At 43.3% G+C, this 27,565-nt stretch overlaps 2 protein-coding genes across 3 annotated transcripts in view; one reads left to right on the top strand and one right to left on the bottom strand.

Moving 5' to 3' along the window:
- The window catches only part of btbd7 (BTB (POZ) domain containing 7), a 34,911-nt gene extending 17,543 nt beyond the window's left edge, over positions 1-17,368 (top strand). The window contains exons 3-11 of one of the 2 annotated variants that reach the window (XM_010767004.1): positions 4,792-5,925; positions 10,643-10,851; positions 11,402-11,477; positions 11,911-12,071; positions 12,308-12,451; positions 12,929-13,118; positions 13,242-13,420; positions 13,601-13,666; positions 14,145-17,368. In XM_010767004.1, coding sequence (XP_010765306.1) covers positions 4,792-5,925; positions 10,643-10,851; positions 11,402-11,477; positions 11,911-12,071; positions 12,308-12,451; positions 12,929-13,118; positions 13,242-13,420; positions 13,601-13,666; positions 14,145-14,888 — 2,903 coding nt within the window. In that variant the 3' untranslated portion in view covers positions 14,889-17,368. Of the gene's footprint in view, positions 1-4,791; positions 5,926-10,642; positions 10,852-11,401; positions 11,478-11,910; positions 12,072-12,307; positions 12,452-12,928; positions 13,119-13,241; positions 13,421-13,600; positions 14,006-14,144 lie in introns of both variants that reach the window. The other variant, XM_010767003.1, reaches the window with a different exon arrangement.
- An 18-nt stretch (positions 17,369-17,386) lies between these two features.
- Positions 17,387-22,600, bottom strand: LOC104941854 (ubiquitin protein ligase E3 component n-recognin 7). Its single transcript, XM_010767005.1, has 11 exons — positions 22,377-22,600; positions 21,657-21,790; positions 21,474-21,534; positions 21,294-21,389; positions 21,131-21,184; positions 20,912-21,017; positions 20,681-20,814; positions 18,803-18,997; positions 18,375-18,531; positions 18,193-18,254; positions 17,387-17,986 (listed from the first exon to the last, which is right to left on the bottom strand). Exons 1-11 carry the CDS (start codon positions 22,491-22,493, stop codon positions 17,903-17,905), a joined length of 1,200 nt encoding a protein of 399 aa, XP_010765307.1. The 5' UTR covers positions 22,494-22,600; the 3' UTR covers positions 17,387-17,902.
- Between the last annotated feature and the right edge of the window lie 4,965 nt (positions 22,601-27,565).

Here is a 27,565-nt window from a genome sequence, read left to right as displayed (position 1 = left end):
CGACTGAGCAGACTGTCGGTCGAGACACGGGCGAATAAGAAGTGTTTGGGTGGCGATTGTAATGACTGTGTTTGTAAAACTAGTAGACAAAAAACAATCTGGGTTTATTTATTTTAAGTTTATTCGTTGATGTAAGAGTTTTTTCGTATTGCCGTAAAGAATTTTACATATCTTGCGTTCGTAATCAACCTACATATATAAACTAGACAATCTCGACGGTGTTATCTTTATTTTATTAACTCTCGTTCTTTTCTCGTATAGCAATAGATAGTTTGGGTCGAATCTTTGCTAAGTAACGCCTAACGTGTAAAAAACAAAACAAAACAAAACCTAATACAATCGTTTAATTGTAAAATTTACGGGTGAATTACTGAAATGAACTTAACCTTTACTGTTATTTACTTTTACGATAAAAAAAAAAAAAATTTTTTAGCTTTTTTCGCTAGTACGTGTAAAAAAGGTTTTTACTTATTTACTAAAAAACTGGTGAACAACAAGTCTAATACTAGTGTATAAAACGTTAATTTACCTATGTAATTAACTTTGTTTTGTGCCATACTTGACTCCCTCGACTGAGGGCGACTGCCAAGTACGACTAAAAAAGAAGTGAGCGAACCGCGCTTTACGACGAGGGGAGAGTACGAAGTTCTTTCCGTAGTCTAGTCACCGGGTTACGTGGACGTCAGCAGGTTAGTAACTTCGCTATGTGTCACTTCCCCCGCCCCCGCTCACAGACTCTTAAAGTAGCTTTGTCTCTACCAGACCACTGTAGGTGAGCGTTAATTATCCCAGTGTTATTGGTAGTATAGCGAGGAGAGGCGCGGGTTTTTTTTATTGGTGTTTTGTGGTGGTTTTGTATTTGGTCCTGGGAAAGTTGTTTCCCTTGCGTGATGAGTCTGGTAACGCGTCTGTTTAGTTTGAAGGCCACTCTTGGTCTCTGCCTTGTCTTTCTCTGCCGTGGTCCTTTACTTTTATTCTCTTCACTTGGCCTTTCATGTTCCCCGGAAAGCCAAAATTTACGGATGATTAGGTTCTTTTCGGACCGAGAGACGCTCTTCTGGGGTTTGGAGACACTTGTCTGGCTGGGCGTTATGCGCTTCTATCGTTGGTTGTACTGTGAATTGGTTTATGTGACCCGGGTTGGTGTTTTTTGGCGGTATCTTGACTGACGTCTTTCCTCTGTTTAAATGCGTATCTTGGGGCGTTACGAGTTGGGGACCCGGGTTGTAGTATACTGTTCGCATCTTTGTTTTTGTATCAAGGGGTGAGGTACGCCGGACGTTGGGTTGATTGTATATATAATAGGCTTATATCAATTATAGGTTGTTGAAGTTACAAGTACTTTTAGAGCCGACTCACTTAACAAACAGATTGTGCTGGGAAATAACTATAATCCAGAATTTCAAAAACGGATATTTAATCCCGCACCAGTGAACTAACCTGTGACATGTACGGAGTTGATAGTTCGATTGTCTATTGTAACGAGGTGAGACGGTCGGATGTTGGGGATCTCCGTGTGTGCAATTCGTAATCAACATCATCAAGTGTTGACGATGTTAACTGGGAAATCGAAATCGGGCACAGACCACTAACCGGAAAAGCCCTTATAACGAATTGTTTAATGGTCGTAATTTTACAGCAGCGAGACACGCGACTTTTTGGGTTTTTGGTGTTGCTTTTGGGTTTTTGTTAGCGAACATGATTGTCCTTGAAGGTTCTTGCCAGCATTTTACTATTATAAGTATGTACAATTTAAGGGCAAGCGTCACAAACACCACGAACATCAAATCGAACAATGAATAATCGGTCGATACCTGCCATTGGGTAAATAAATCACGACCCCCCGCTTTGCTTAATAAAAACTTTTGCTAATAGCCCGCGTAATAAAGTAGCTAATCAGCTGGATTAGATGCTAATAAAAAGACGAACAGCTAAATATTTTTTGTATTACATTAAGAGGTTTATTTTGGTTTTTGTAAATGAAGTAAGTACTGTTGACGGCGGTGGTCGAAATGGCACGTCGGACAAAGGACCCTGTAACGAACCGGAGGCAACCAACTGGTATGTAAGTACGAACGAACTTAACCTTATTTTTCCACGGCTCACTGAGATTAGTCGTTGTTTCATAAACGTTTGTCAGTAATGCATATAGGATATTAACGACCACCCAAAACAGAGAAATGACATATAAAATCTTTCCCGAGTGACATGAATTGGTTTTACTGAGTCGCGTGATTTTTTTTTAATTTGCGTTCCCGGTTCGGTCGCTAGGTCTAGCTATTTTGCTGTGGGGTTGTATAATAATATTTTCACCCGCTCACCTAGGACTGTTGGGGAATTCAGATCCCCCCAGCCCCCGTACAGGGTCCGTTGTAGAAGAAATAATTTTGGATACCTTCAATCTACGTTATGTTTTAGACGCGACGGTGGAGTAATTCCGAGGGCTAGTTTGTTTGGCTCCCTTTATTTCGCTTGATTGTTGGGTATTACTTTGTTTTTTGTTTTTTACATATGTAATATGTGTTGTTATTAGTATTTTAGTGATTCATGTGTCATCACAAACGGACGTCGCTTCACGTGACGCTCCGGAGGAAAGGACGTCCCATTGCTCTTAAAACTAATTTCCCTGCTTCTCGTGGTTTCCTTGCGTCTCTAGTCGCAGGGATACGACGCAAGTGAGGGACGCAAGGAATCCATTTAACCGAAGTGAGAAGGACCCAGAGTCATTGTCCATGCCGGTTTCAGTTGGATTATTTGTCACAGTTGCTCCGATCAGATCGGTCTCCTCCATTTTGTAGATTATTTACGACTTTTGAATCCACATAAACACATCGGCAAAATCCGGCTTACTTTGAGCATGTGTTTTAAACAGTTTAATCCTTTTGTGAATTGTTTCCACTTGCGCCGCCCGTCCTTTAATTTCTTCATACAGCGGGAATCCAAATGAATTAATCCTGAGTCCAATAACCATCAAAGTGACTCCAATAGTGCTCCTTAATTACGCTTTCATCCTCCTTTAACAAAATACTTCACATTCATCCAGTTTGTGACAGGAGTTGTAGCATTTTTGACCCCCTAACTTCCAACAGGAGTCATTTGGGGGGGCTCTTGGGAAAAAAGGTTGGGAACCCCTGGTGTGGACGGACATGTTTATGGTGCCTATTGCGTGTGGACGGAAGACTTTTTTGATAACGATTCCGGTTTGTTTCTGTTATCGTCCTTGTGTGGCTGCAGCCTAATTGTGGGTGAGAGCTCTTAAAGCAAGCCATTGCCTCACACAACTGATGCATTAGAAAGAAACTTGTCTACTTTGCCCTGCCATATGGATTTTATGAAGTATTATGAGAGGCAGATATCCAGAAAAATGTGTGTCCAAAGTGGGTGGTTAACCAAAATCACATTAAGTATGCTGCTGTCAGAGTTTAAAATAACTTCCACCCAAAAAATACCAGCATTGCAGTATTGCTCTTCTTAGTTTTGTTATTAGTGTGGGGGGTGATGTGATTCTGATAAGGCTGCTGGCTATCAGAGCTGATAGGAGTAAATCTGGTATCATGACGTTTGGTCCCTGTGGCCAGCTGTTGACTGTTAGATTGTAACATTTTTCTACTGAATGACATGAAGGCTGCAGTCTTAGACCTTTACATTTTGTTTCAATATCAGCAGTGTTGATGTCATTCCCAGAGAACATTGCTGTACTACAACAGCTAGCCTGCCTTTTTGTCTGCCTGCATGTGCTAAAAAGGGTCACATTCAGGTTGTTCATTCTGTTTGTTTGTTACTTGTTTGCACTCGAGTGTATGAGGTCACTCTGTACTTCTTATATTTTTAAGTAGTGCTCTTGATTGGTTGTTATAAATCACTGTTCATCATGGGCATGTTAGGAGACTAACTCCTAAATTATCAATCTTTGGAGTCTTTTTCGTTTATGGCCCTTAAATCTTTCCCTGCTGCCCTCTGTGCCAGACGGTTTGGGGAACTGCTTCAGAGATTAATTTAAATAAATCTGTCGTGAACAAAAATAATTATTTATTTCACTTTCTAAATGACTTTGGCTCCAAGGTTTATGTAGAAAGTTTCTCTGAAGTCAAAGTAAAGTCAAATTATCTCTGTAGCCTCTGAGACCCATGTGGTTTACTCTAAACTGTTATTTGCTGGGGTGAGCTGACCTGTGCCACAGATGATTCACACTGTTAGAATGATTTCTATTTGGGTCACACTGATGGATGCTGAGAGAAGGGCAGGAAGAGAGAGGATCTCCTTGGCAGAGTTTCCTCTGAAGTACGAGTTCTGTCTCGCATGCCAAAGACGACTGCCGTTTAGTGTAATTGATTGGGCTGAAGTATGCGAATGGACGGAAGTTCATCGAGGAGTACAAAGCAGGACAAAGTCTTCTATGAGCTAATTGGTTCCTAGGCTGTGAATAACCATAGTTTGGTCTCTACATAACAAAATAAAGGGGTTATGTCTGTTTTTTCTGCTGTTGAACTAGATCCAGATGCTTTGGAAGCTGGGTCAGGGTGGTGTGTGTTTGGCCTGACGGAGCTGGCCACACCACAGAGGGGCAAGAAACAGATTGTGTTTCTAACAGTTTGCACTCCAGAGTGAAATGGTGTTAGGGTTATGAAATGTCTCACTAGAAAACTATTTAAAGGAGTTATCTAGGAAGAACTGTCATCGCTATTTCATAAAGAGAAAATATTCTTTCATTTATATCCAGTATTTCCCAAGATTTTTTTAAACACCAAGTAACATTTCTTATGAATCTAACATGCATTGTGTTTGTTCCAGGGACGTCGTCCTACTCTCAGCAGGGATATGGCTGGGAGTCTAAGCTCTACAGCCTGGAGCACGGCCATGATCGGCCGACAGACAGGAAGAAGAAGAGCCTTGGTCTGGCGACCCTCAAACGGAGGTTCATCAAGAGGAGGAAGTCAAGCCGCTCAGCAGATCATGCGCGGCAGATGCGAGAGCTTCTGTCAGGTTGGGACGTCCGGGACTCAAACGCCCTGGTGGAGGAGTACGAGGGCACAGCAGCGCTCAAGGAGCTAAGTTTTCAGGCCAGCCTGGCACGTGCCGAGGCCCCCAACCTGCCGCGGAATCTGGCGGCCCTCTACCAGCATAAATACTGCACCGATGTGGATCTCATCTTCCAAGGTACTTGCTTCCCAGCGCACCGGGCCATCCTGGCTGCCCGCTGCCCCTTTTTTAAGGCTCTGCTATCGTCATCTCCTGGCTATGGAGCAGAGGTTCTCATGGACATTGAGACCACTGGCATTGATGTGCCCATGTTCTCTGCCCTACTTCACTACTTGTACACTGGGGAGTTTGGGGTGGGAGGGGCGGAGGATACCAGGCTGCAGAACGTGGATGTGCTGGTGCAACTCAGTGAGGAGTTTGGGACTCCCAACTCCCTGGAGGCTGACATGAAGGGCCTGTTTGACTACATGTGTTACTACGACGCTCTGCTCAGCTTCTCCTCGGACTCTGAGATGATAGAGAGCTGTAACGAGCGAGGTGCCGTGGCCGCGGCACCAACAGTGGGCTCAGGATGCCCCGGGACCCCCGACGAGGACCTTAGGGCCCATAAAGCTATCCTCTCGGCCCGCTCTCCTTTCTTTAGGAACCTTCTGCAGAGGCGCATCCGCACAGGAGAGGAAATGACTGAGCGCACATTGCAGACTCCCACGCGCATAGTGCTGGATGAGTCCATCATACCGCGGAAATATGTGCAGGTCATTCTCCACTGCATGTACACGGATGCGGTGGAGCTTGGGCTCGTTCTGCGGGGAAGCCCGTCGGCGGGAAGCCTGGGAGAGGTTCAAGCCCTGGTGTCTGGGGGGCGTGGAGCCAGCACGCGCACAGAGGAGGCCATGGAGCTGTATCACATCGCTCTGTTCTTAGAATTCAGTATGCTGGCTCAAGGTAAGCCATATTTACAGCCATATATAGAAGCTTGTAAGAATAAATGATGTAATGTATTTTTATGCTTTGCATCTTTTACCTCTCATTGAAATATGAGTTCATTTAAAACATAATCATTCAAAATGATAAAATAAATGTTTTTAATTGTCTAGCTGTACTTTTATGCTTGGTCTGCCTTACAATTTAGTTTAATTTAATTAATTCATAATGTTTCCACTGATTAAATGAGAAATTGCATTTTTCAGATCTGGCTGGATTTTGTTGTGAATAATGCCTCGCAAGGGCTTTTTAAATCCCTCTCTCTATACATTCATATAACTTGTCTAACGCTACTGTATTATTATTCTACACAGTCCTTAAAACTAAATCATGCATATGGTGGAATATGTGCAATATGGTTGTGCAGAGCAGGCTGGTGTTAAACAGCTTGGCTGACAGTGATGGGTGTTGGAGCTGCGGCTACCAGTAACAGATTGATATAGGCTGAAGGGTTTGTCTGCGTCTCCAGGGGCAGACGGCTTACTGTCTGAAACATGCGCATCTGAGCCTCTGTCGTCTACTTCGTCACTGGTCTATCTTTCTGAGGTGACAGTGTCGTTCTGACTCTAACCACTGCTTCACTTTCTGACCCCAGTAACATGTTGAAGATTAAAGTCATGGCTTGACATGAGCCAATCACTTTGTCATTCTCACCTCCTCCAGAGTCTCTTGTCTGAGTGCTGTCCAGTTCTTCGAACACATAAAGCTCCTTTTCGATCAGAATAACTAATGCAATATTAAATACTTTAAGCAGTCTATTTCCAATGCACACAAAAAGTGCTGCATTTTGCTGCCTGTCATAACTGTAGATCCAGAGAGGCTGTGTGACGCTGTTATCATATTTTATACCCGTCTTATCTTTCATAGCACCAGGATGATGTAAATTAGTTTGTCAAATATTGAAAGGGTAATAAGAAATTAAACGGTTTAAGCATACAGTTTCACTGCCCTATGCTGTGTAATGAAATCAAAACAGTTTTATTTTCAATTGAAATCACCATGTTACAAAAATATATTGAAAATGCACTCTATATACTTTGTTGTGACTTAAAACACTTTAGTGAAGCAATTTCTTTAAAAGAAAGTTTGATAGTATGCTATGCTAAAATGGATTTATAAAAGTTATTTTGAATCCAGTTCAAAAATATTGTTTCCTCAGTAGGCAGATATTTCAGCTTTTCCGTGTAAATTCCCACTCCAATATTGATACAATTTGAATAAACCATGTCCTCCTAATGGGTTTAGATGTTTAAGGTTAATTTGTTGTCATTGAACAACAACGCAAGATTACTCATCAAAATGAAGATGAAGACACTTTATGGTGGAGTGTGGAACAGCAGGTGGAGGGAAGGAGTCTCAGCCTGAGATAAAGGGCTGCTCTGTGGTCAGGTGGTGTGGCATCAGATACTCCTGTATCGCTTGCCAGGCGTCAGCAGGGGGAACAGGCTGTTGCGGGGGGCGGGTATTGTCTTTAAATGTCCTTTGGGCTCTTCGCAGGCACCTTGCCTTACCAATATCACTCGTGCTTGGTAGAATGGTACCAATGATGCAGAGCCCACTGTTTAAGCCTTAAAATCACAGCAAGATGAATCCTCTCAAAATAATTACCTTTATGAAGAACAGTTCATAGTTCTGGGACAAAAGGCACTCGATACATAAAGATGCTTGCATATAATATTGTAGGGATTATTTTGTTGTGGGAAGCTGCTGATCTCCGTTTCAGTGTACACTTACACCATACACAGCTGGTTAGACACCACCTCCCGTCCTCCAGCTCTAGTGTCACTCTCAGGGTCACTCTGGCAGCTTAAGCCGACGAGCAGCCAAATAGTGTCATCACCAGGCACCATCACCCCCTCTTCCTTCCCATCCCCCCCTCTCAACAAGCCCCTAACTGAGGGTATTTTTATCCCTTCTCCCTCAGTGCTGCTCCGCTCTAATCAGTTCCCATGAAACCTCCATGTTAAATGGGGAGAGATAGCTGAGGTTGACCTGGTGTCATTTTATCCTAGTGTTTCATCCAGTGTTTTTTCTTTTGCAACTTCCTATTCCCTTCTTTATTTTATGTTTTCCTTTTTTATGCCTCCGCGCCAGGGACAGCCAAGTCCAGTGGTCTTATGGGAGGGTGGGAAGTTCTTCAAATTTGGCCCAAACGTCCACTTTGACTCAAAGATGACATTTTGGGGATCAAAGGTCACTGTGACCTCACATCCATCACATTAAACACAATATCTCAGGAGCGCATTTCGGGACTCATCAGATTTGGCAGTAATGTCCACTTGGTAATGATAACCTGATTCTTTTTTTAGAGTCAGAGTTCAATATTACTCAAACACTTTTTTGGCCATAAATCAAAATTCCTTTACTTTACAAGAAATGTCTAATCTTGGACAGACATGAATGTAAAGGGAAATTTGACTGGTTGGCACAGACACTCAATGACAGAAACTGTATTTCACATTTAATTTAAAAATCCTAACAACTAGCATCTGTAAGTTAATTATGAGATTATAAGAAATGTGTCTGTTTCCATCCCACATCAGGAAACTTAGGGGCTGCCATGTCACTTCATGAGGCAGCAGAGGACTTTTGTCAGGGGTTTAATAGACACCGTCTCGCTCCTCGTGTGGTCTTCGACTGCTGCCGTCTGGCTGTGTGAAGTCCTGACTCATGGAGGTTTTTGTTGAGCTCCCTGTCAGTCTTCCAAACTAATTCTCAACATGTGCATCCCTTTATGACTCCCTCCCACTCAAATAGCAACCAATATTAAAAGCCTTATTAATTTTTGAAGGGCGCCGCAGAGATGATAGCAAATTGGTGTGGTTTCAGCTTGTGCACTGTGGTACTTCCTCTCTCTCCATACACAATAACTGACCGGTGCTTTCAGTCCTCGGCCCTGAGTGATCATCATCAGACATGATTTACTTCCAGCAGCTTGTTTACAGGCCACAGAGTGCGGTTCATGATTTAAGTGGCTTTGGAGACGGTGCGCTCCATAAACAAAGAGCTCCAAATAATAACAGCAGGATAAAATGCATACGTCCTCCAAAGTTAGTGTAGTGTTAAGCTGGCTGTTGCTGCTCCTGCTGTTGTGTTGATATTCTTGTCAGTCGGCTAAACTCCAATGAACGTGGTGTACCACCCGTGGAGAGAAGGGGAGGTGGGTTACTATTAGATATAATGCTGATTCTAATCTCCTGCTCATATTAAAAGTGCTGCGTTTTTAAAAGACAGGCTGTGAATTATAATGTGCTAACACAGAGCAGAGCTGTTTGCTTTCCTGGGCCACTGGTCCCAAGTGGGGTATTGTCTGCCTTTTGTGCATGCGTTTGTTTGTGTGTGTCTACTTCTCAGAGAGGGCAAAGATGCAAAGGTGAAAGACTGATGTGAGAAAAAGCGCTTTCTAGAAGACAGACAGCAAAGGGAGGAGTGCTGGGGATGGAGGCACAGATGTTTTGAATCCATTTCCTGTCTGTTTATAGCAGATAAAAAAGCCAAAGTGCCTTGGTCCACATTTTAACTTTATCTGTCTACTTAGCAATGCAGGGTTTCCCACCCTTCGTTTTAACTCTGCAGGTGTCTGCTTTGCGTTCCGCTAACTTGACATGATAACTGAAGATGCCTAAAAGGGGAAGTATCATACGTTTGTGCGTCGATGCGCACATGTGGATGTGCAGTTCTTCTAACATGTGTGCAAGTCTTAAAAGTGTGCGAGTTGTGCGTGGATGGGTAAGAAGTGTTAGATTTGAAAGCAGGAGCATCTTTGGAGCCTTCACTCTCAAGTCTGGTGTCCAGTTTCCCAGAGAGTGTGTTTGGGGGCGGAAAGGCAACTTAGGTCCTCTACTTTAAGATAAGCGTTTCCCAGAGGAGCGTTGCTACTTGCCTGATGGACAGGACAGACTGGAATGAGGAAGTTGGCGAGCTTGTGTTTCTGTTTAGATCGGCTCTAACTGGACGTCAGTCAGTCTGGCTTTATCTCCATGGAAGTCCATTTTATAAATGTTGTTGACCAGAGAATAAAAGCCACTGAAGCTCTGACGTGTTTGGCATAGAAAGCTTGACCTAGCCAATCATATGTTAATCTGAGTGGATGTTTGGGGGTTTAATTGTGCCTAAAATAATCCCTGTTAGAATAAGTGTGAGTTTGAGTGCTGGTGCAGGCTACATTTTCAAATCTTGGTTCCTTTTTTAAATGGCTAGAGCAGCAGTTACAACAATCCCTAAGCCTTCTGTGGATTTTTGGTGTGTGTGTGTTTCCTCAGGCTGCTGTGTTTACTTATCACTGTTAAAAGAAGGCAGCTTGAGACTGAAACACATCAAGGTATCAAAGGCATTTATATGGGTTGGTGTGTTACAGAGTTAAACCACTGCCTGCTGTTCTGGTATGTGCCCTGATTTAGGGAACACAGCGAGGAGGATGTGGGGGCTAGTAGAGGGAGACCCCTGGGTCAGTGAATACGAGTCAAAACTACTAATGGTCTGGCAGTGGCTGCAGAAATACATGTTGTATTCTTTCTTTAAATCATTCATTATTAAACTTATTTTCCTTTGGCTTTTGTTAAGTATCATAGAGCTAGCTTTAATATATGTACTTGAAACATAAGACACGTGTTCCCATGAAGAGACTGGATTGAGTATCAAGGTGTAAATTACTTATGCATCTCATTGTATCTCCCAGGCTGTGAGGACATTGTTGTGGAGAGCCTTTCTCTGGACTCACTCGTCCCCATCCTGAAGTGGAGCTCCCAGCCGTATGGCTCCAAGTGGGTCCACAGGCAGGCCATGCATTTCCTCTGCGAGGAATTCAGTCAGGTCGTCACCTCAGATGTTCTCTACGAGCTTAGCAAAGAGCACCTCCTCTGCGCCATTCAGTCTGACTACCTGCAGGTAAGAAACGGAGCATGAGCTGTCAATCTGTTGTCACTCTCTGACATTTCTCAGCATGGAAGATACATTTTCTAGCATGAAGCGTCAGTAATGGGAGCCTGACATGTGGTCAGAATTACTGCTTAGTGAAAATACAGTGAACACATAGACATCAATGCATTAACAAACTCTGTGTCACACAAACACGCTGATGACACTCAGAGTCTCCAGAGTTGAGTACCATTCCCTTGAGGAAATGCCTTCAAACCAAGAACCTAATCAAAGCTGAGCTGTCATCTGCACTGCCAAGCTAGTCGGGCATCAGACCAGATGGTTGGGGTGAAGTGTTGACATGCAAATACACAAACAGACCAACCAGGCCGGAGCTATGCCGGGACACCGTCTGAACATATTGCATCTGCACGTTATCCTCACTTAACAGCTTTCTAGATTTGTTCCCGGAAATATCTAACCTTGTCCTAATAATACTTTTGTGTCTTTCTTTCTCCCCGTCCTATATCTCTATGTCTCTCTCTTTCTCTCTCTCTCTTTAACCCTGGCTCATTCACAGGCGAGTGAACAGGACATTCTCAAGTATGTTGTTAAGTGGGGCGAGCAGCAGCTTATTAAGAGGATGGCAGACAGGGGTAAGATAATACACTCTATAATTACCCTCTGAGCAGACCCCTAATGGCTCTGAGGAAATTACCCACTTACCAAGAGCCTCCAAAAAATGGCTAAAAGCAATACTAAAATGAACCAAACTTTACCCTTCAAAAAGGAGTGGCCTCATTGTGTGTACTGGCCTCGTATGCAGTTGTCCTTTGTCGGATTTATGGTCAAGGTTTTAAGTCATTATATGATATGGGCTAGTAACCTGCTTAGGAAGCTTAACCCCACAGTGGGCAATGAAATGCTTATCTGCAATTTGTTAAATTGAACTTGCCTGAACAATGTGAAAAAAGCCAGCAGGTTGACTTAAAAACATTAAAAGCCTTATCATGGATGCATAAATAGTCACAATTGTATGCATTATATAAAAAAACCTGCTAATGGCTGTTCCTGTCCTAATTTACCCAGAGCCCAACCTGTTGAGCGGCACAGCCCACAGTGTGAACAAGAGGGGAGTGAAAAGGAGAGACCTGGATGTGGAGGAGCTAAAAGAGATCCTGTCTCCGCTCCTGCCCTTCATCCGGACTGAGCACATCTTACCTCCCAACAGTGACGTCCTCTCTGACGCGGTCAGTACTCATTGTGTGTGTGTGTGTGTGTGTGTGTGTGTGTGTGTGTGTGTGTGTGTGTGTGTGTGTGTGTGTGTGTGTGTGTGTGTGTGTGTGTGTGTGTGTGTGTGTGTGTGTGTGTGTGTGTGTGTGTGTGTGTGTGTGTGTGTGTGTACTGCTCTGCTCTGCTCTGCTCTGCACCTGAGTCATTGTAACCTTCATAAACTGAGCATCCCATTCCTCCCCTCTGTCCACAGCTGAAAAGGGGTTTGATAAGCACCCCTCCTTCAGACATGCTGCCCACAGCTGAGGGGGGCAAAGCCAATGCCTGGTTACGGCAGAAGAGTGCTGGCATCTATGTGCGCCCCCGCCTCTTCTCTCCTTATGTGGAGGAGGCTAAGGTAAGGCTCATTCACTTCTGATTTAATGGGGCCTTCAGACAACGCAGGAAGCAGTGGCATATTTGGTGCCCCTTATACTAGCTATCATCAAAGAGAGCAGAGGTTCTGTGAAGAGGACAGACTAACCATTAGGTGTGTTGGGAAAAGGTGTGGACCTATTCATAGCTCAGAAAGTGTTAAGATCAAACATGCCCTGCTGTTGCTATGCATACTCACCTTCTCAAAGAGCAGCCTCCATCATCTTGACTGAAATACATTTTATGTCCATTTGCACATTTTCCTAATAACTTATAGGGCTTCCCAGGGTCATGAATATTTATGAACGTTTCCCAAGACCAGAGAGATTCATCATTAGAGGAAGTGTCAATCAAGTGGAACTCATTTGCAAACCCTCTGTGTCCTTGAGCTGCACATAGGAGTTTTTATTTCGCAGAAGTTCTGGTCTAACTTGCCCTCTCTCGTCTGCCTGCCCCTCAGTCTGTGCTTGATGAAATGATGGTGGAGCAGACGGACCTGGTGCGTTTGCGCTTAGTGCGCATGTCCAACGTCCCAGACACACTCTACATGGTCAACAACGCCGTGCCTCAGTGCTGTCACATGATCAACCACCAGCAGATGGCCAGCAACTCCAACATAGCTCCATCAGTTGTGGCCAATGAAATTCCAGGTAAGAGGATTGCCGGTGCTCATGTCAGCAAAAACCAAACTGTTCATGTATCCTTAACATGTTGCTCGTATACAAAAGTGATCCATCCATCAATGAATGTGCTTTTTTGTGTGCGTCTTTCAGTGCCCCAGCTGTCTGTGGTGAAGGAGATGATCCGGAGGCTGCAGGAACTGAGGCACACAGAGCAGGTCCAGAGAGCTTATGCCCTCAACTGTGGTGAAGGAGCCACCGTCAGCTATGAGCTGCAGCTGCGAGTTCTGAGGGAGTTCGGTCTCGCAGACGGAGCCACTGAGCTACTGCAGGTCAGTGTGAAGCAGTTTGTCCCCGGGGTGTGGAGGGGATGATAGGACATGTCTAACAGGGGGGGAACAAAGACCTTGAAAAACCACAGGAAGATAAATCTTAAGAAAAATCTTTGTCAGCTCCAAATCGACACAGTTTTTACTTTTTTTATAACCTCGGTTGTCTTTTTGTGTTTTCAGAACCCGTACAAGTTCTTCCCTGATGAACGGTTTGGAGACGAGAGTCCAATTCTGGCTCTGCGCAAGGTGGGTCGGTGTCGGGTAAACAGCAGCCCAGCCATGGATAGCATGTTCACAGAGCTGGAAGGGGTAGTGGGCTTCCACCCTCCCCTACCTCCTCCACCTCCCCCATACCACCCCCCTGCCACACCCAGCCATGCTCAGCTCAAGGGTGCCTGGCGTCCCCGTGTGCCCATGCCCACCCCCACCCGTTCCTTTTCCTACCCCTGCAACCGCACCCTGATCCAGCGCCATGCGGCCGCTAAGCATGGCAGCTCAGAATACTCCTCTGTGCCCAGGCCGCAGCCCCCGGACTGCACCAACCCGCAGGCTATGGGCCGAGCTTTGCTTTCAGACCAGCAAGCGGTGAGTCGTGTGTTACTTCCTAGAGTCCTTGGGGTTATGGTTGTGTTTATTTAAATGCAGCTTTGTAGGTTGTGCCTGGGATCACAAGTTACTCAAATGTCAGGTAACGTAACACGTTTGTATGTGTTTTCTGATTCAGATGAACCTGGAGCCTGTTATGAGGGAGTTCATGCCTGACATTGCACTGGGCGTCTCTGTAATGTCCCTGAGGGATCAGCACATGGCAGAGATGGACAGGGACGGCCCTCACAGCCCGATGGGCCCACCCGGACACCATCTGCCTCACGGACCCTGCCCCGCTGCCCGCCACGGCCACGGTCCGGGACATGGCCACTCCTGCAAGAGACACGCTCCGGAGCCCAAGCTGGAGGCTCAGGCCGAGTTCCCTGACCTGTATGATTTTTCCTGCCGACCTGCGACCCCGACCTCCGCTCACCCCCTGCCCTCCTTTGCAGGACCAGACCTTTACAGCCACAGCTCTTATCCACCTCCCTACATTTCTGACTCTCAGCCCCAGGCCCGCACGCAGGGACGGACTGCCCCAGACCCGCTGCGTCTGGACGTCCTCAGCATGACCTCTCAGAGGCATGATGGAGTCCTAGCCAGCCCTTCTGGGGCCCAGCCTAGGATGGGGCACATCCCAAGGGGACGATCAAATGAGACAGACCTGACTCACGGCTTAGGCCATTTACGGTCTCCCAGTGGGAACATGGACAGCTATGAGGAGAGGCACACAGGACCACGGGATGCCCCGGAGGAGATGGTTCTATCTGGAGAATCATTGGGCCCCGGGTCCCTTCAGCAGCCTCACAGGAACAGTGTCAGCGAGGACCGCAGGTCACCCAGCAAGCCTGACTACCCTTATAAGAAGTCTGCACTTTAACCCCCGTAGGGGCAGGGGTTGAGTTAAGAAAAGGGAAAGCATGATGAGTGGCTGTCCATCACAATGGATGGCGAAGCACTAAATGTGTGCCTGCGTATATGTGTGTGTGTGTGTGTGTTTGTGAGAGATAGGAGCAGGGGAGAGGGGTGGTCGATGGTTGCTATTTATAGGATCTGTCCTTTTTGTCCTACCTCTATCACACTGTGCTATCCATCACACAGTCAGAGTATGGAATGAGTAAGAGCTGTATGGTAATTGTCAATGCTTGTAATTGATTGCCTGGTCCTGCTGGTTTAGAGGATGACTCAGGCTCTACTAGTATGGATTGGTGACTTGAGTTTGATTGTAAAGAAAGAGGTTAGCTCTTTTTTTGGTGAGTCCTGCAAGAGGTGGTCACAAAACTAGAATATGTAGCTCAGTTATGAACTGATGGTTTAACAAAGATTATATTCATAGACCCTGTTGTCTCGATTTTTTTACAGCATTGAATGGGGAGATGTCAGGATAGGAATCTCAATTTACACAAGCAATGGTACAGTCTGGGACAGGGAGTATTATGATAAAATCATATGTAAATACGTCTGGCTGTATTCTTTTCCTCCTAATTCCATTTCTTCCTGTAGCATGCCTATAGCAACCCTCTTAACTAATGTTCTCCTCCCGGCCTTGGTTTTGCAGTGCTGATGAGTAATGGGCCAAGGTTTGGTCACACAAAGCAGGAATTGGATCCGACAGGAAGTAGGTCATCATTCTCCGGTAACCCAGTCTGATAATTGTGTCAGGCTTTACCTATTGCAGCCTTTGAGTGTCTGGCTTGGAGGCAAAGGCCTTGTGTTTTCAGAGGGGTTGGGGGGCAGGTGGATCGCGAGCAGGTTTCATTGCTGGGATACAGTGGAAATATAGGGGTGCCATGGCAACTGACGTACAGTGATCGACTAGAATAATAGGGGTTTGTTGTTTTTTCAGCTGAAACAGGTGTATGTTTGTGCGTGTGAGTCTGTGTGTGAGGATAACTTTGATACACACAGGTGTTTAGACAATCTCAGTACTGTACACTCCCATCTTTAGTCAGGTCTGTTTGTACGTATCAGAGTCAGATTAACAAGAAGCTGTGGCACAGTGCTGCGGTTAACGTGCTAGATTATCTTGTTCTGTTTAATCCAATAGCATCAAGTAAAGAAATCTAAAGCCTTAAGCAGTGCTTGGAATATCCAGTTTTCCTTTGTTCAATTAAGAATGATGTCATTATATCGCAACCCCGTTTAATTGCTTATTTGACTGTTCTGATCACAAAAGACACATTAGCTACCCCTAACCCAACATTTGAAACCATGCATCATTGCCTCCATGACGCCACCCTATGGCAGACTGTGGACCTGCACAGTCAGTGTTGATACTGTTAAATATGCTGTTAAGAGCTGCAGCAGCTGTAGCTAAAGAACCATGCAAATATACACATGAAAGCCTGTTGCAGCCAGCAGCTGGTATAAAACCACACATGTGAGTTCCATTGCACTGTAGGAGCCACCTGTCCATTAGCTGAAGGGAAAAAGAACAAATGAGTTTTGAACAAAAGGAATCGGAAGAAAAGTTGGCGATTGCTGGCTCACATCTCCAATGGAAATTGTATATAATGAATTGAGCTCCACACGTTCTGAGAAATGTTTAATGGTTTCTATCACATGTTAGTGGTTGTTGGAGTTTGTATTTTAGTGGACAACACTGTGTACTTGTCTTTGTCATGAACTCTCACTAAGAATGTGTGGTCTAAAACATAAAGATTGTCTCAGAATCTATTTTGTTCTTAAATGTTACGATTAGGGCAGTGTGTACAATGTTGTAGATGGTGTCGATAACCATGTTTTGTAGAGATGTTTTTTTTTCTTCCCTATGTTTCTTTACTTTCAAAGTAACAGGAATATGTAGAGGATCTGAAGATATTAGCTCTCTGCAGTGATGAAGTTGCCAAGCAGAAAAATCATTTTTCCATCTAGATTGCTTCATGGGGAAAAAATGCAAAACTCCAGATTCCTCCCCATGTTCATGTTGGGCAGTTGTTTTATTTTCCAGGACAATGTTCCGTCGAATAAAAGTCCTTGTTTTGCTCTTCGCTGTAGAGAAGTCAGTGCCTTCCCCTGCCTGCGGCTGGGCTTTTATTGGAAAAGTGACTTTGATGTCTATGCAAGCTCTTTTCTACCAGCCTGCATCAAATAGTCCTTTCAAATCTCATGTAGCTCATTTTGTGTACAGTGTTATTTAGCACCTTTTGAAATGGAACCATCTGAAATGTGTGATTGCTTGTGTTGAAATACAACAGGTACTTTGTACTTGTATGGTATCATAGAAAACATGTTTGTAGATTGATATTAAGTTGCATTTAGTTTCACTGAATCTATTTTTCTACTGTCACCTCAAAAGGTGCATAACAGTGGTCAACTTGAGCATCCTCAAAATAAACTGGTTTGATATTATCGAAATTATTTGATCTCAGTTGGGTCGTTTTGTTCACTAGAAACGTGATATTTTTATTTGAAACAATCCACATAAAACAGCGATATTTGTTTACATCACTTTTACAAACATGTTTGTCGCCCCCAGAAAACACAATTTAAACACATCGTATTAAAATGACAGACTGAACAGGAATACACATGACATTGCAATGTTCCTCTGATGGACTCATAACATAACAAATTAAATATTTTTAAAGCATATCGGGCTGGAACAAAATTTATTTTGCTCATCAACGATTCAAGTAACATTCATTATGAACTTCAGAGTTAAGGCATTCTTTTAAATCAATAAAAACAATTGAACATGAAACTCACTAGAAGTAACATTTCTTAACAGCATGTTAGTACTCTTTGCACTAGTTGTTCAAGCTTTAGGATCACATTGGTTGCAGCGAGAATCCCCTTTATTTAACAAGGAAAAAAAGGGTGATTTTCTCATTTCCACATTCATTCAAAGCACCATATGAAGCAGGCATATATGATGGCAGCATGGCCTCCTTGTTACTGGTTCCCTGCATTGGTCCTTCGTTTCTTTTTAGCCCGCAGCTCCTCGAAGAACTGGTGAACAGCTTCGACTGTGACCGTCTGAAAGAGACAGTGTTTCAGGTCTGAGAATTAGAGTTTAAAAGCACACATAACACCCAGTATACCAACATGGCATGTAAAATGAAACTAATACCTATTGCACGTGGGTCATAATTAAATACAGGTGGATCCAGTACATCACAGGCCTTGCTATGTTAAATTATTATGCTCCAGACTATATTTGCACTCAGACATTCATTCCTCACCTTTCCTTCAGCAACACACTGTTCTAAAAACGCAGTCATCGAAGTTGTGAACTCGTTGAAACCTGAGGGGAGGACCACATGATTAATTAGTCTCGACCAATCGCCTCTGCAATAAATATCACTCTGCATGATTAATGTACATCCTCGGGAGGGAAAAATGACCCTATCCTCCCCGTACTCACCGTAAATGACCTCTAGCTGCTGCACACGGTCCATCGAGTTAGTCAGCGCCATCAGCGGGTGCTGCCCAAATGGCTCGTCCATGCCTTTGTTCTCATAGGCCAGAATAGTGTCGGACTGATCCATAAGGAACTGCACCTCGGCAGCCACATAGAGCTTCTGTGCAACGCAAGGAAGGAAAAACATGAATTAATCAATCTCCATAGACACTTTTGCATGAAGCATGATCACATGTAGAGTCAACATTATAATAATACATTTATTTTGGGGGGTGCCTTTCATAACACCCAAGGACACCTTACAGGGCATAGGGGCAATATAGGGAACAATTAAAACAGTGGATTTAGTGGAGTGAAGTATCAGCCGGGGTAAGACAAGACAAACAAGAGGAAATTGACAAAAAAATTATGAACCAGTGTTTGCGGCCTACCTTGCAGCTCATGCAGGTGCAGAGCTGGGAGCGCCAGCTGTAGGGCCAGAACACGGCCCCCTGCCGCTGCCGGTCCGGACCCTCGGCCTGCAGCTCCTCAAGCCGGCACACAACGGTTTTTGTCGTGGCGTTTGCAGTGCTGCCTGTCATTTCCTCGTGGGTCCGCTTGCAAGGGGAACTCCTGTTTGCTGCTTCCTAGGATACATATAATAACAGAGAATGGAGTGAGTTACTTTTAAGAAAACTGGCAGGAGAAATAAATGATAAAAGCTTGGGTTTTATAACATCTCCGCACACAGCCCAGTTAGCTCTGGGGAAGTCTCAAGGCGACTGACACGATGAGATGATTGGGTGATGAAAATCTCCAGTTTACAGTAAGCTGTCCTGTGAAGCCTGGCCAAAGCTGTCTACAGAGCAGGAGAAGCAGTGCCTCATGGGTCATTTCCCCCTTAATTACCCAGAGGAAGGGGAAAGCATGATAACTGGAGCCTGCTCTATAATCTGCTCATTACCCTCCAGCCCCATCTTGTGGCTACAAAACACCAGCTGCCAAGGAGGAATGTGCAGAGAGCCCACAAATACTGAGCCTTTAGGGACCTTTTCTGAAACAAATCCTTGCATTATACATGGAAAGTCCACATAAAAGTATGGAGCATTTTCTCAATGAGCAATACTTCATACATACTCCAACAATAACAAAACAATCTATACTAATCAAGAACTTCAAAATAAAAATGTAATTGAATCTATAGTAGTTGTTCCTGGCTTTACACTTACAATGCTTACATGCAAAGAGTAATCAGATTAAGACAATAGTTTGATATAACTGGAGAACAGTTTGTTAATCCCATTGAGTGGCAATATAAATTGTGATGTAAAAGTAAAACCACAATCTTTAAACAATAGTCCCCTCAAAATATTTTACATCTCATCTTCAGGGAAATCTGACTCAGATCTTTCTTTTTACTTTGCTTCTTTTTTATTAAGCAACACATAATTAAAGCTGGATAAATTGATTCTCAAGTGAGGTGGGTAAAAGGAGGAGTAGCATATCAAAGTTATCTTTTGGTGTGAGAAAAATGGACAGAAAAAAAAATAAAAAAATCAGGCCCAACTGACGCTACCCTCAACCTCATCATGCAGTCACCCGCCTCTGTTTGGTGAATCAATGATTTGACATAAGTGAATCAGTAACAGCTGAAGAGCGGGCCCGCATCTGTGTAATAAACAATCTGAGACAGAGAAAATAGAGGTAATATCAATTTAGCTGACTTGATTGTGTATCCATGATACTATTCGATGCAAACATTATATTGTATCAAATTGAATTATCATCCACATTTAACATGACATGTTTAATGAACTTGTGGCGAGGGTATGTTTTCTTTATACATTTTTTTAATCTAAAATGAGCATAATTGAAGGACTGATAAACCAAAACCATAAATGGAAAGGTTACAACAGGAGACGTTAATGTGTTTGTCTTTTTCAATCGTCCAAGTTGCAACTGCGACTGGGAAAGCTTAAACATGTTTCAACATGGCACTTAATAATATGAAAAAAATAAAAATAACAAACATGTTCAATTTAAATAAATCCAGGTTTTGGATGTAACATTTAATGAATCCTTGAAACTGCTTTTTAAGTTGTCAGGTGACATGGACGTAGGCATTAGCTAACATGGGAACTTTTATAATCTCTAAAAGCCTCTACGTAGAAATTAGTTTTAAAGCTGGGGAAGCACCAGTTTTTAGTTGGTGTTAGTTTGTATCCTGTTCACTTTATCTCAATTATATCTGTTTTCACTCTTAATAATGGAAAACCCCTTGATGCATACTGTACTTAGAAACAGAGGGTCTCATGAGCAAGGTTTCTCACCTCCTGCTTTGTGTGCTCGACACTGGTGGACGGTTCCTCATCTCTGCTTGGACTGGACTCTTCCTTTTCTGCTCCTTCCTCTACATCGACTTCTACTTCCTCTTCAGGCTGACTGACACTGATCACAGGTGGTGCTGAAGGGCAAACACCAATGGAAAAATGACTCTCTGTACATTTGTGTTGAATGTGGGTTTGTATTTGCTGTAAGAAGAAGCTCAGGATATAAGTTACCTGCAAAGTGAGCAGCATACGTCCACAGGAGGGGAAACTTGTTCATGCAGGTCTCACATATCATCTCTTGCAGCTCATCAGGTTCCACTGTGGTGCAGCCCAGGTGCTGTCAAGGACAAACCAAATGACTACACAATGAGCGGTAGTCTTATAGCTGTGACATGAATGTACATTTAATTAGAAAGATGCTCAGAAATGTTGTTTTAATAACATGCTCACCATGCTATGAAGCCAATCCTCACAGATGATACACTGAATCATCTCATCGTTGGACTATTGGGTAAATAAAAAAAGGTGTTTTGTGTAACGGACAAATAAAAACTATATTTAATCCAATAATCTGACTTGCATTATCTCAGAGATGAAAAATAAAAAGGATTACCTGATCGTTTGCGTCTGGGTACGGCCGGTCACACGTGCAGTAGCGGCCGTTGAAGTTGTGATTGTATTGATTTCTGTCGTTTTGCTCATCTTTGGCCTGTGAATACAAGAGATGGAACAACTTCAGAACAGAAATGGCGGTGATTCAGTTGGACAATCTTAAGAAAATCAGAGGACTCACAAGAATTAGCTGGCACTTGAACTCCCCGAACTTGCCATTTCCACAGTCACAGCGGAAATTTCTTAACAGAAAAACAGTAAACATTTTGTAAGGACAAAGCAAGCTGTAGGAATGATTTTTTATAAGCAGTTTACACACACACACACACACACACACACACACACACACACACACACACACTACCTTTTGGTGTATAGTTCAAAGATATCATGTCCTTCGTGGCATTTATTGGCACAGGCCAGACACACTCCTGCAGGCTCTGCAGCATTGGGAGTGCAGGTGCTGCAGGCAAACACAGCCTGTCTCTTTACATAGCCCTGAAACAATCAATCGGTCAACAACTTTATTAATCCTGCAAGGGGCAATTGGTTATGAACAGCTGCATTGCGTTAAATGCTGAAGAAAAGTCAGCAAACAAAAGCCTAGCACGAGCTTGTGTCTTTTCAAGGTTTTTGTGGAGGTTGTGCAGTACAAAAAGCTTTGCATCCTCTTCGCCTCACCCTGCCCGATACGCAAATTGTAGTGGATCAAATTCACCACCTACTAATAATGACATGACAAGGCCTTTAGCAAGGTTCTCAAAAATAGAGAAAGAGAAATAAAGATACAGCAATCCACATATTATTGATCCCATATCCCGTGTCATTTAGCACTTAAGTAGTTATTCTAAATACTCTGATTAGTAATACTGCAAAGATACAAAGGGTGTTTTTTTAATTAATAGTGTTTCTATTGAGTGCCCCTTGGAAACAACAAGCCTTACGATAAATAGGTATAACGTGAAAAAACATTACTGTTTAATTGTCAGCTACATGGTGCACCCTGTGCAGTGCTTGTTTTTGCAAAAAGCGACGAGGCGACAGTAGGCGGATAAAGGCGACGGCTGCAGGGAGCTTTTCTTACCCGAGAATAGGAGCAGTTTTCTGGGTCGCTTCCAGCCAGCACAGCCAGGGCCTGCTCGAGCTCCTCCTCGCTGGCAAGACTATCGTCAATGTCTGGTTCTTCTTTATTTGCAGCCATTCTGGTAAAACTGGGCGAAGAGGACAAAGACACAGACCGGTCTGACCTGCAGCAGTGTTGACAAATGACTGTTCCGGGCGGGAGTTTGAGCGCAGACCACGTGGCGGAAGTTACGCAGGATACCGATCAACAATCAACAACAGCGCGAGCCGGGAGGGCCCCAGATTCCGGTGTCTTTTTCATATAATCTCTAGAATGCTTTACTTTTTAGTATTGTATGTTTGTTTTCATATTGATTTGATCGACATGTGTGTTCACGCTGTTCAAAAGAGAAACACAATCTGGAGTGTTAAACAGGACCTAAACATTTATTGTAACATATTATACTTTCAGTTTTAGTAAAACTAAAATCAAGATGAGTGTTAGAATGTCCTTTTATGTATTGCACTTTATGAATAAAACACGGCATTCGATATATGATACATTTAACCTAAATAAAAGAAAAATAGCAAAAGGGTTTCTACAATCTACAACGAAAGAGTGATACACCTGTCAAACGGCAAGCAAGGTGAACTCTTTAAATACTTTTTAGTTAGAAAAAGGTTCATTTTAACTGTTACTGTAATTGTGCCATGTCAATCCATTATGTCTAATCTTCGAATTTTGCAATGTGTTTTTTCTTTCTTTATTGAATGTATGAAATGCAGGCTGCATTGATGCATTTGCTTTAAGCAAACTGTAAATAAGATATCATGTCTGTCATAACAACTGACAGTCCTTCTGTTAACATGCAGAAAACAGTTGATATTGACTGGTTATACAATAGAGATACGTTAAGTAAGAGAAAGGAGCCAAGAGTAAGGACTGTCTTAGGGAAGTCAGCTTTTATGTGCGCAGCTCCACTTGCTTGGAACAGTCTACAGGCAAAATTGAAATTGAGCGTTTTTATTTCTCTGAATGTATTTAAGGCACGTCTAAATGAAATGCTTTCTGACACTCTGGGTATTTGTAAATGTTGAATATGTAAATATGATATCCTCTNCCTCGAGGTTGTTTCCGGCAAATCCTGTCTCTCACTTATGTGTATGATATGTCTCCTCCACGACATACTCTTTAAGTTACACTAAAACCTTGTAACTTGTTACATTTAGATAAAAATCGTCTGGAGTTGTTACCTTAATACTAGTCATCTTTACCGTACTGTACCCTGGAAATTGTAAAACAAGATAAAAGGCTGTCTATTCCCTGTTGAAATTCCGTCCGAGTGTGTAATTGCGTCGGGCCTCGACTCGACGGTAAGTGACGCGGCGTCTTGGCCCTCTGCTAAGTCCGACCCGACTTAAGTTACTACTTCTACTCCTGTTCTTTAGTGAGACGTGATTTGTCCGTATCCTATACCCGGGTGCTAAAAGTAAGAGAGAAAGAAATGAGGAAGTCGGTCTACAAAACCTTGTAACTGTAGTTGCAACCCTGTTTTTGACGGTGGGTTTTCTCATTGGTTTGAGAAGAGCGAATTGTGGCTAGTAGCAGAAGTCCGTCCTGGCCCGAGTAATACATGAGATGTAATGACCCACTGAACTGTGTTAATACTAGAACCACGGAATCCCTAGAAGCTTTTTACATCGATTATGTACGTTCACAGGTTGTTTCTATTACTAATTTACCCATTGTCTTCCCACAACTTTCTTATGAAACTGCCGAACTTAACATCAACCAGTAAACAGAAACGATCTATGTTAGACAGTAGCAGAACCGTAACAACATTTGGTCACGAGAGTTTCACACCAGGCACTTGTGAGGGATCACCGAGGCAGCTCATATAACCATTTTTAAAGTATTTAGCTTTTATTTATGTTACATTTCAAAAGGCGTGAGAGCGTCTTATAGAGGCGTTACCTCGCTCCAATTCAAAGTGAAAGCTGAACCGTACTATGATTCGGGTCTTCGTTGTGGAAGTAGTGTGTACAAACGGTTAACAAACATGGTAAAAGTCCGCTAAACTTAGACAAGATCTTTTGCTACGCAAAAACTATAAACACCTCAATCCACCAGGCGCTCACAAAACATTAACTAATTCACCAGGAACCATACTTTTTCAAACTCTTTGTGACAACATTCGTTTCCCCCCCTCCCTCCCTATGAGCCCACTGTGCTCTGATGTGTGTGTTACAATGGCGTTTGTTAGCAACCAGAAAATGACACCAGTAATGAAAAACAGATGAGAATGCTGCGTGGGGTCTGGGTGCCGTGTTGGCGGGACGTTGCGGTGCTCGCTGCTCCGCCCTTTGGGACTCGAGGAGCCGACAGTGTGAGCTGTATTACTGGTGTCACGTCCTGGTTGCTGCGAGACAGCGCGAAACTCAGCCTGAACTCAGCCTGAGCACACACACGTGAGTGTGTGAGGCGAACTGTGAGTGGAGATCCACGCAGCTGCGGCTGAGAAAAGATAAGGTTGAGTGTGCCGGCGAAACTCCGCGGAGTATCGCGGCTGAGAAAAGATACGGCTGAGTGAGTGTGTGTGTGAGGAGCTCCACGGATTGGTCCATTTGGACTTGGGCATGGTCAAGTCACTGTACCCAGAAATAAAAATTAAAATGTCCAACGAGGCGTTATGGGGCAGCATAGACAGGTATTGTGTTAGAGTTGTACAGGGTGTGCTTTGAGGGTTTTTGACTCTGCAGACCGTTTACATGCAGAAAAAGCTACATAACACACAAGGGGACGGGTAATAACCGGAAAAGCATGACATGGGACCTTTAAATGGACTGCATTTATATAGCAATTTTACATATAAAAATCAGCATTCACTTATTTACCCACATTCTTAGAGGCAGAGGTCCACATCATTCACAAGAATTATAATGTAAAATTCAAAAGGTTACTGAGAAAACCTCTCAGCATGATAAAGCAAAAGTGAACTGTTCCTGTGGCTATGTATAATTATGTACAATTATTTGTATTTCTGTTTGTTTGGCTTTAAGATGGTTAAAATAGCATTATTATTATTATTTTAGTTTTCACTTCATATTGAATTGTCAATTGCACGAAATAATGAGCTGTTTTGTTTAAGTTTTATTTTATGTATGTTTGACTGTGTGTCAAAACATACATAACATTTCACAGAAAGAATAGCCAATGCTCATGCTAGTGCTAACGGGGATCCTCATAAAGAATAAGAAGTTGCCATGCAAGGTGCAACCTGCTCAGGGAGACTTACATTGACACACAGTTGTCCATCAGGAGTAATTTAGGGTTAAGTTTGCCGTCACAGCAGCATGTTGACTGAGGGGCTGTGGATCAAACCATCAATATTCCAATTGGATGCTTGCCATCTACCTCCAGAGCCAAAGCCAGCAAACATATAATGAATATCACCATTTCTTGTTTACCATACAGTGCTGCTTATTGTTATAGTGCAGTTTTTCTCCAACTTTTTCATACCAAGGACCACTTAACCAATACAAAAAACACACACAGACCACCAAACTCCCCAAATATCCAAAAACAATAGGCCTGCTTACCACTCCAACAGTAACAAATTACAGCCTAATAATGACAGCTTAACCTTCTCTATATCGCCTCGTTCACACATTAAATCAACAATACAAATACAACTACAGATTCTACAAGCATTTACTTCAAATGCGATTTAAAATGCCCATAGGTTTTACACCTCATATGAAATGTAGACTCCTTTTATTACGGAGTTTATGTCCGAGCCGACTCACAGATCGTTGGCTGCTGAGAGAAATGCAAAATACAACGCATGTAGTACAACCTCCGCTGTGGATTTTCAAAATAAAATACAGTAAAACTATGTTTGCAGGCCCAAGTTTAACATGAATTTAACATTAAACACAAGTTAATTATGTACACTGGTTCCATTTAATTTAAACAATTTTAGATACCACAGTGTGAAATGTTACCCAAATACTCACAGACCACTAGGGGGCACCCATGGACCACTGAAAGCTTTAATGTAATCCATTATGTTACGCTGTAATGGTTTGTGGGGGGAATTCAAAGACAGTGGTTTTTAATGGGTTTCAATGGGAACGAATTGACTTAAGGGTCATTGATGTCGTGTTGGTGTTTGGAAAACCCACTTCCATCCAAATTTCCATTAAAAATATAAAGGACTCACAAGCTTTACCCAAATGTATGCCATATGCATTATCACAGCCTTAAAGGTCCCCATGACATGGGCCATTTCTACTGATCAGGTAATTCCATTGTTGGAGGTCTTACTAGAAAAGATTTAAATTGTGAGCAATTTCCAAACTCAACATTGGTTTCCTCATACAGCATCTCTGTAAAGTATGTGTATTCACCAGGTATTTCACGTCTCTGTCCTAACGGCTTCTTTGAGCTCCTGCCCCCCCCCCTCCCTGTGAGGCCCAGTGTTGCTCTGATTGGTCGGGAACGTTGCGGAGGCTCATTGCTGCTCGTTGCTGCTCGCAGCTGCTGCGAGGTTTCGGGTGGCGATACAGCGAGACAAGCTAAACTCATCCTGAGCAACAGACAAACACTCATAGCTGAATTAAAAACAATAAGTGTGCCTGAATAGGAGTAAGAAAAAGGTTTTTAAAAAGTTAACGCTGTGAGAATGGGTCCCTGCGGAGAGCATATTCTCCGCGATCCCAACTCGTCTATTAACAGGCTTCAGGGAGCTCTATGCAAGTCAATGGGACTCCCTGTTAGTTAGCCAAGGGAGTCCTGGTGTGGTGAGGGTGCTCCGCGGGTTGGTCCATTTGGCCAATCCGTATTTTTTATTTGGGTTATTCACACGTCACAGAACCCAGGAAGAAAATATGGAAAAAACGATAATCTCCAACGAGGGCGTTTTGGGCAGGCATAGGACAGGTCTTTTCTGTGTTAGGGTGGCATTCCACACCTAATAGCCGGCTTTCTCTGGTGCACACCAGACCACAGTTTGTTACATTGTTTCATTCTTCAGAAGGTTTCGGTTTGCGTTCACACGGGCAAAACTCAAACGGACTATAAACTTTAAACACAAGTCATGTGCACGGAAATGCTATTTCCAACCCATTGGTCAGATATTAAGGGGGTGAAAACGCAAATCCCGCAATTTCTACCGGGAGCCTCCGCCTTGGAGCATCGGAACTTTCGGC

Source organism: Notothenia coriiceps, unplaced genomic scaffold (genome assembly GCF_000735185.1).
Source record: "Notothenia coriiceps isolate Sejong01 unplaced genomic scaffold, NC01 NC01_scaffold00004049, whole genome shotgun sequence".
NCBI lineage: Eukaryota > Metazoa > Chordata > Actinopteri > Perciformes > Nototheniidae > Notothenia > Notothenia coriiceps.
This window is presented reverse-complemented; position numbering and strand designations above follow the sequence as displayed.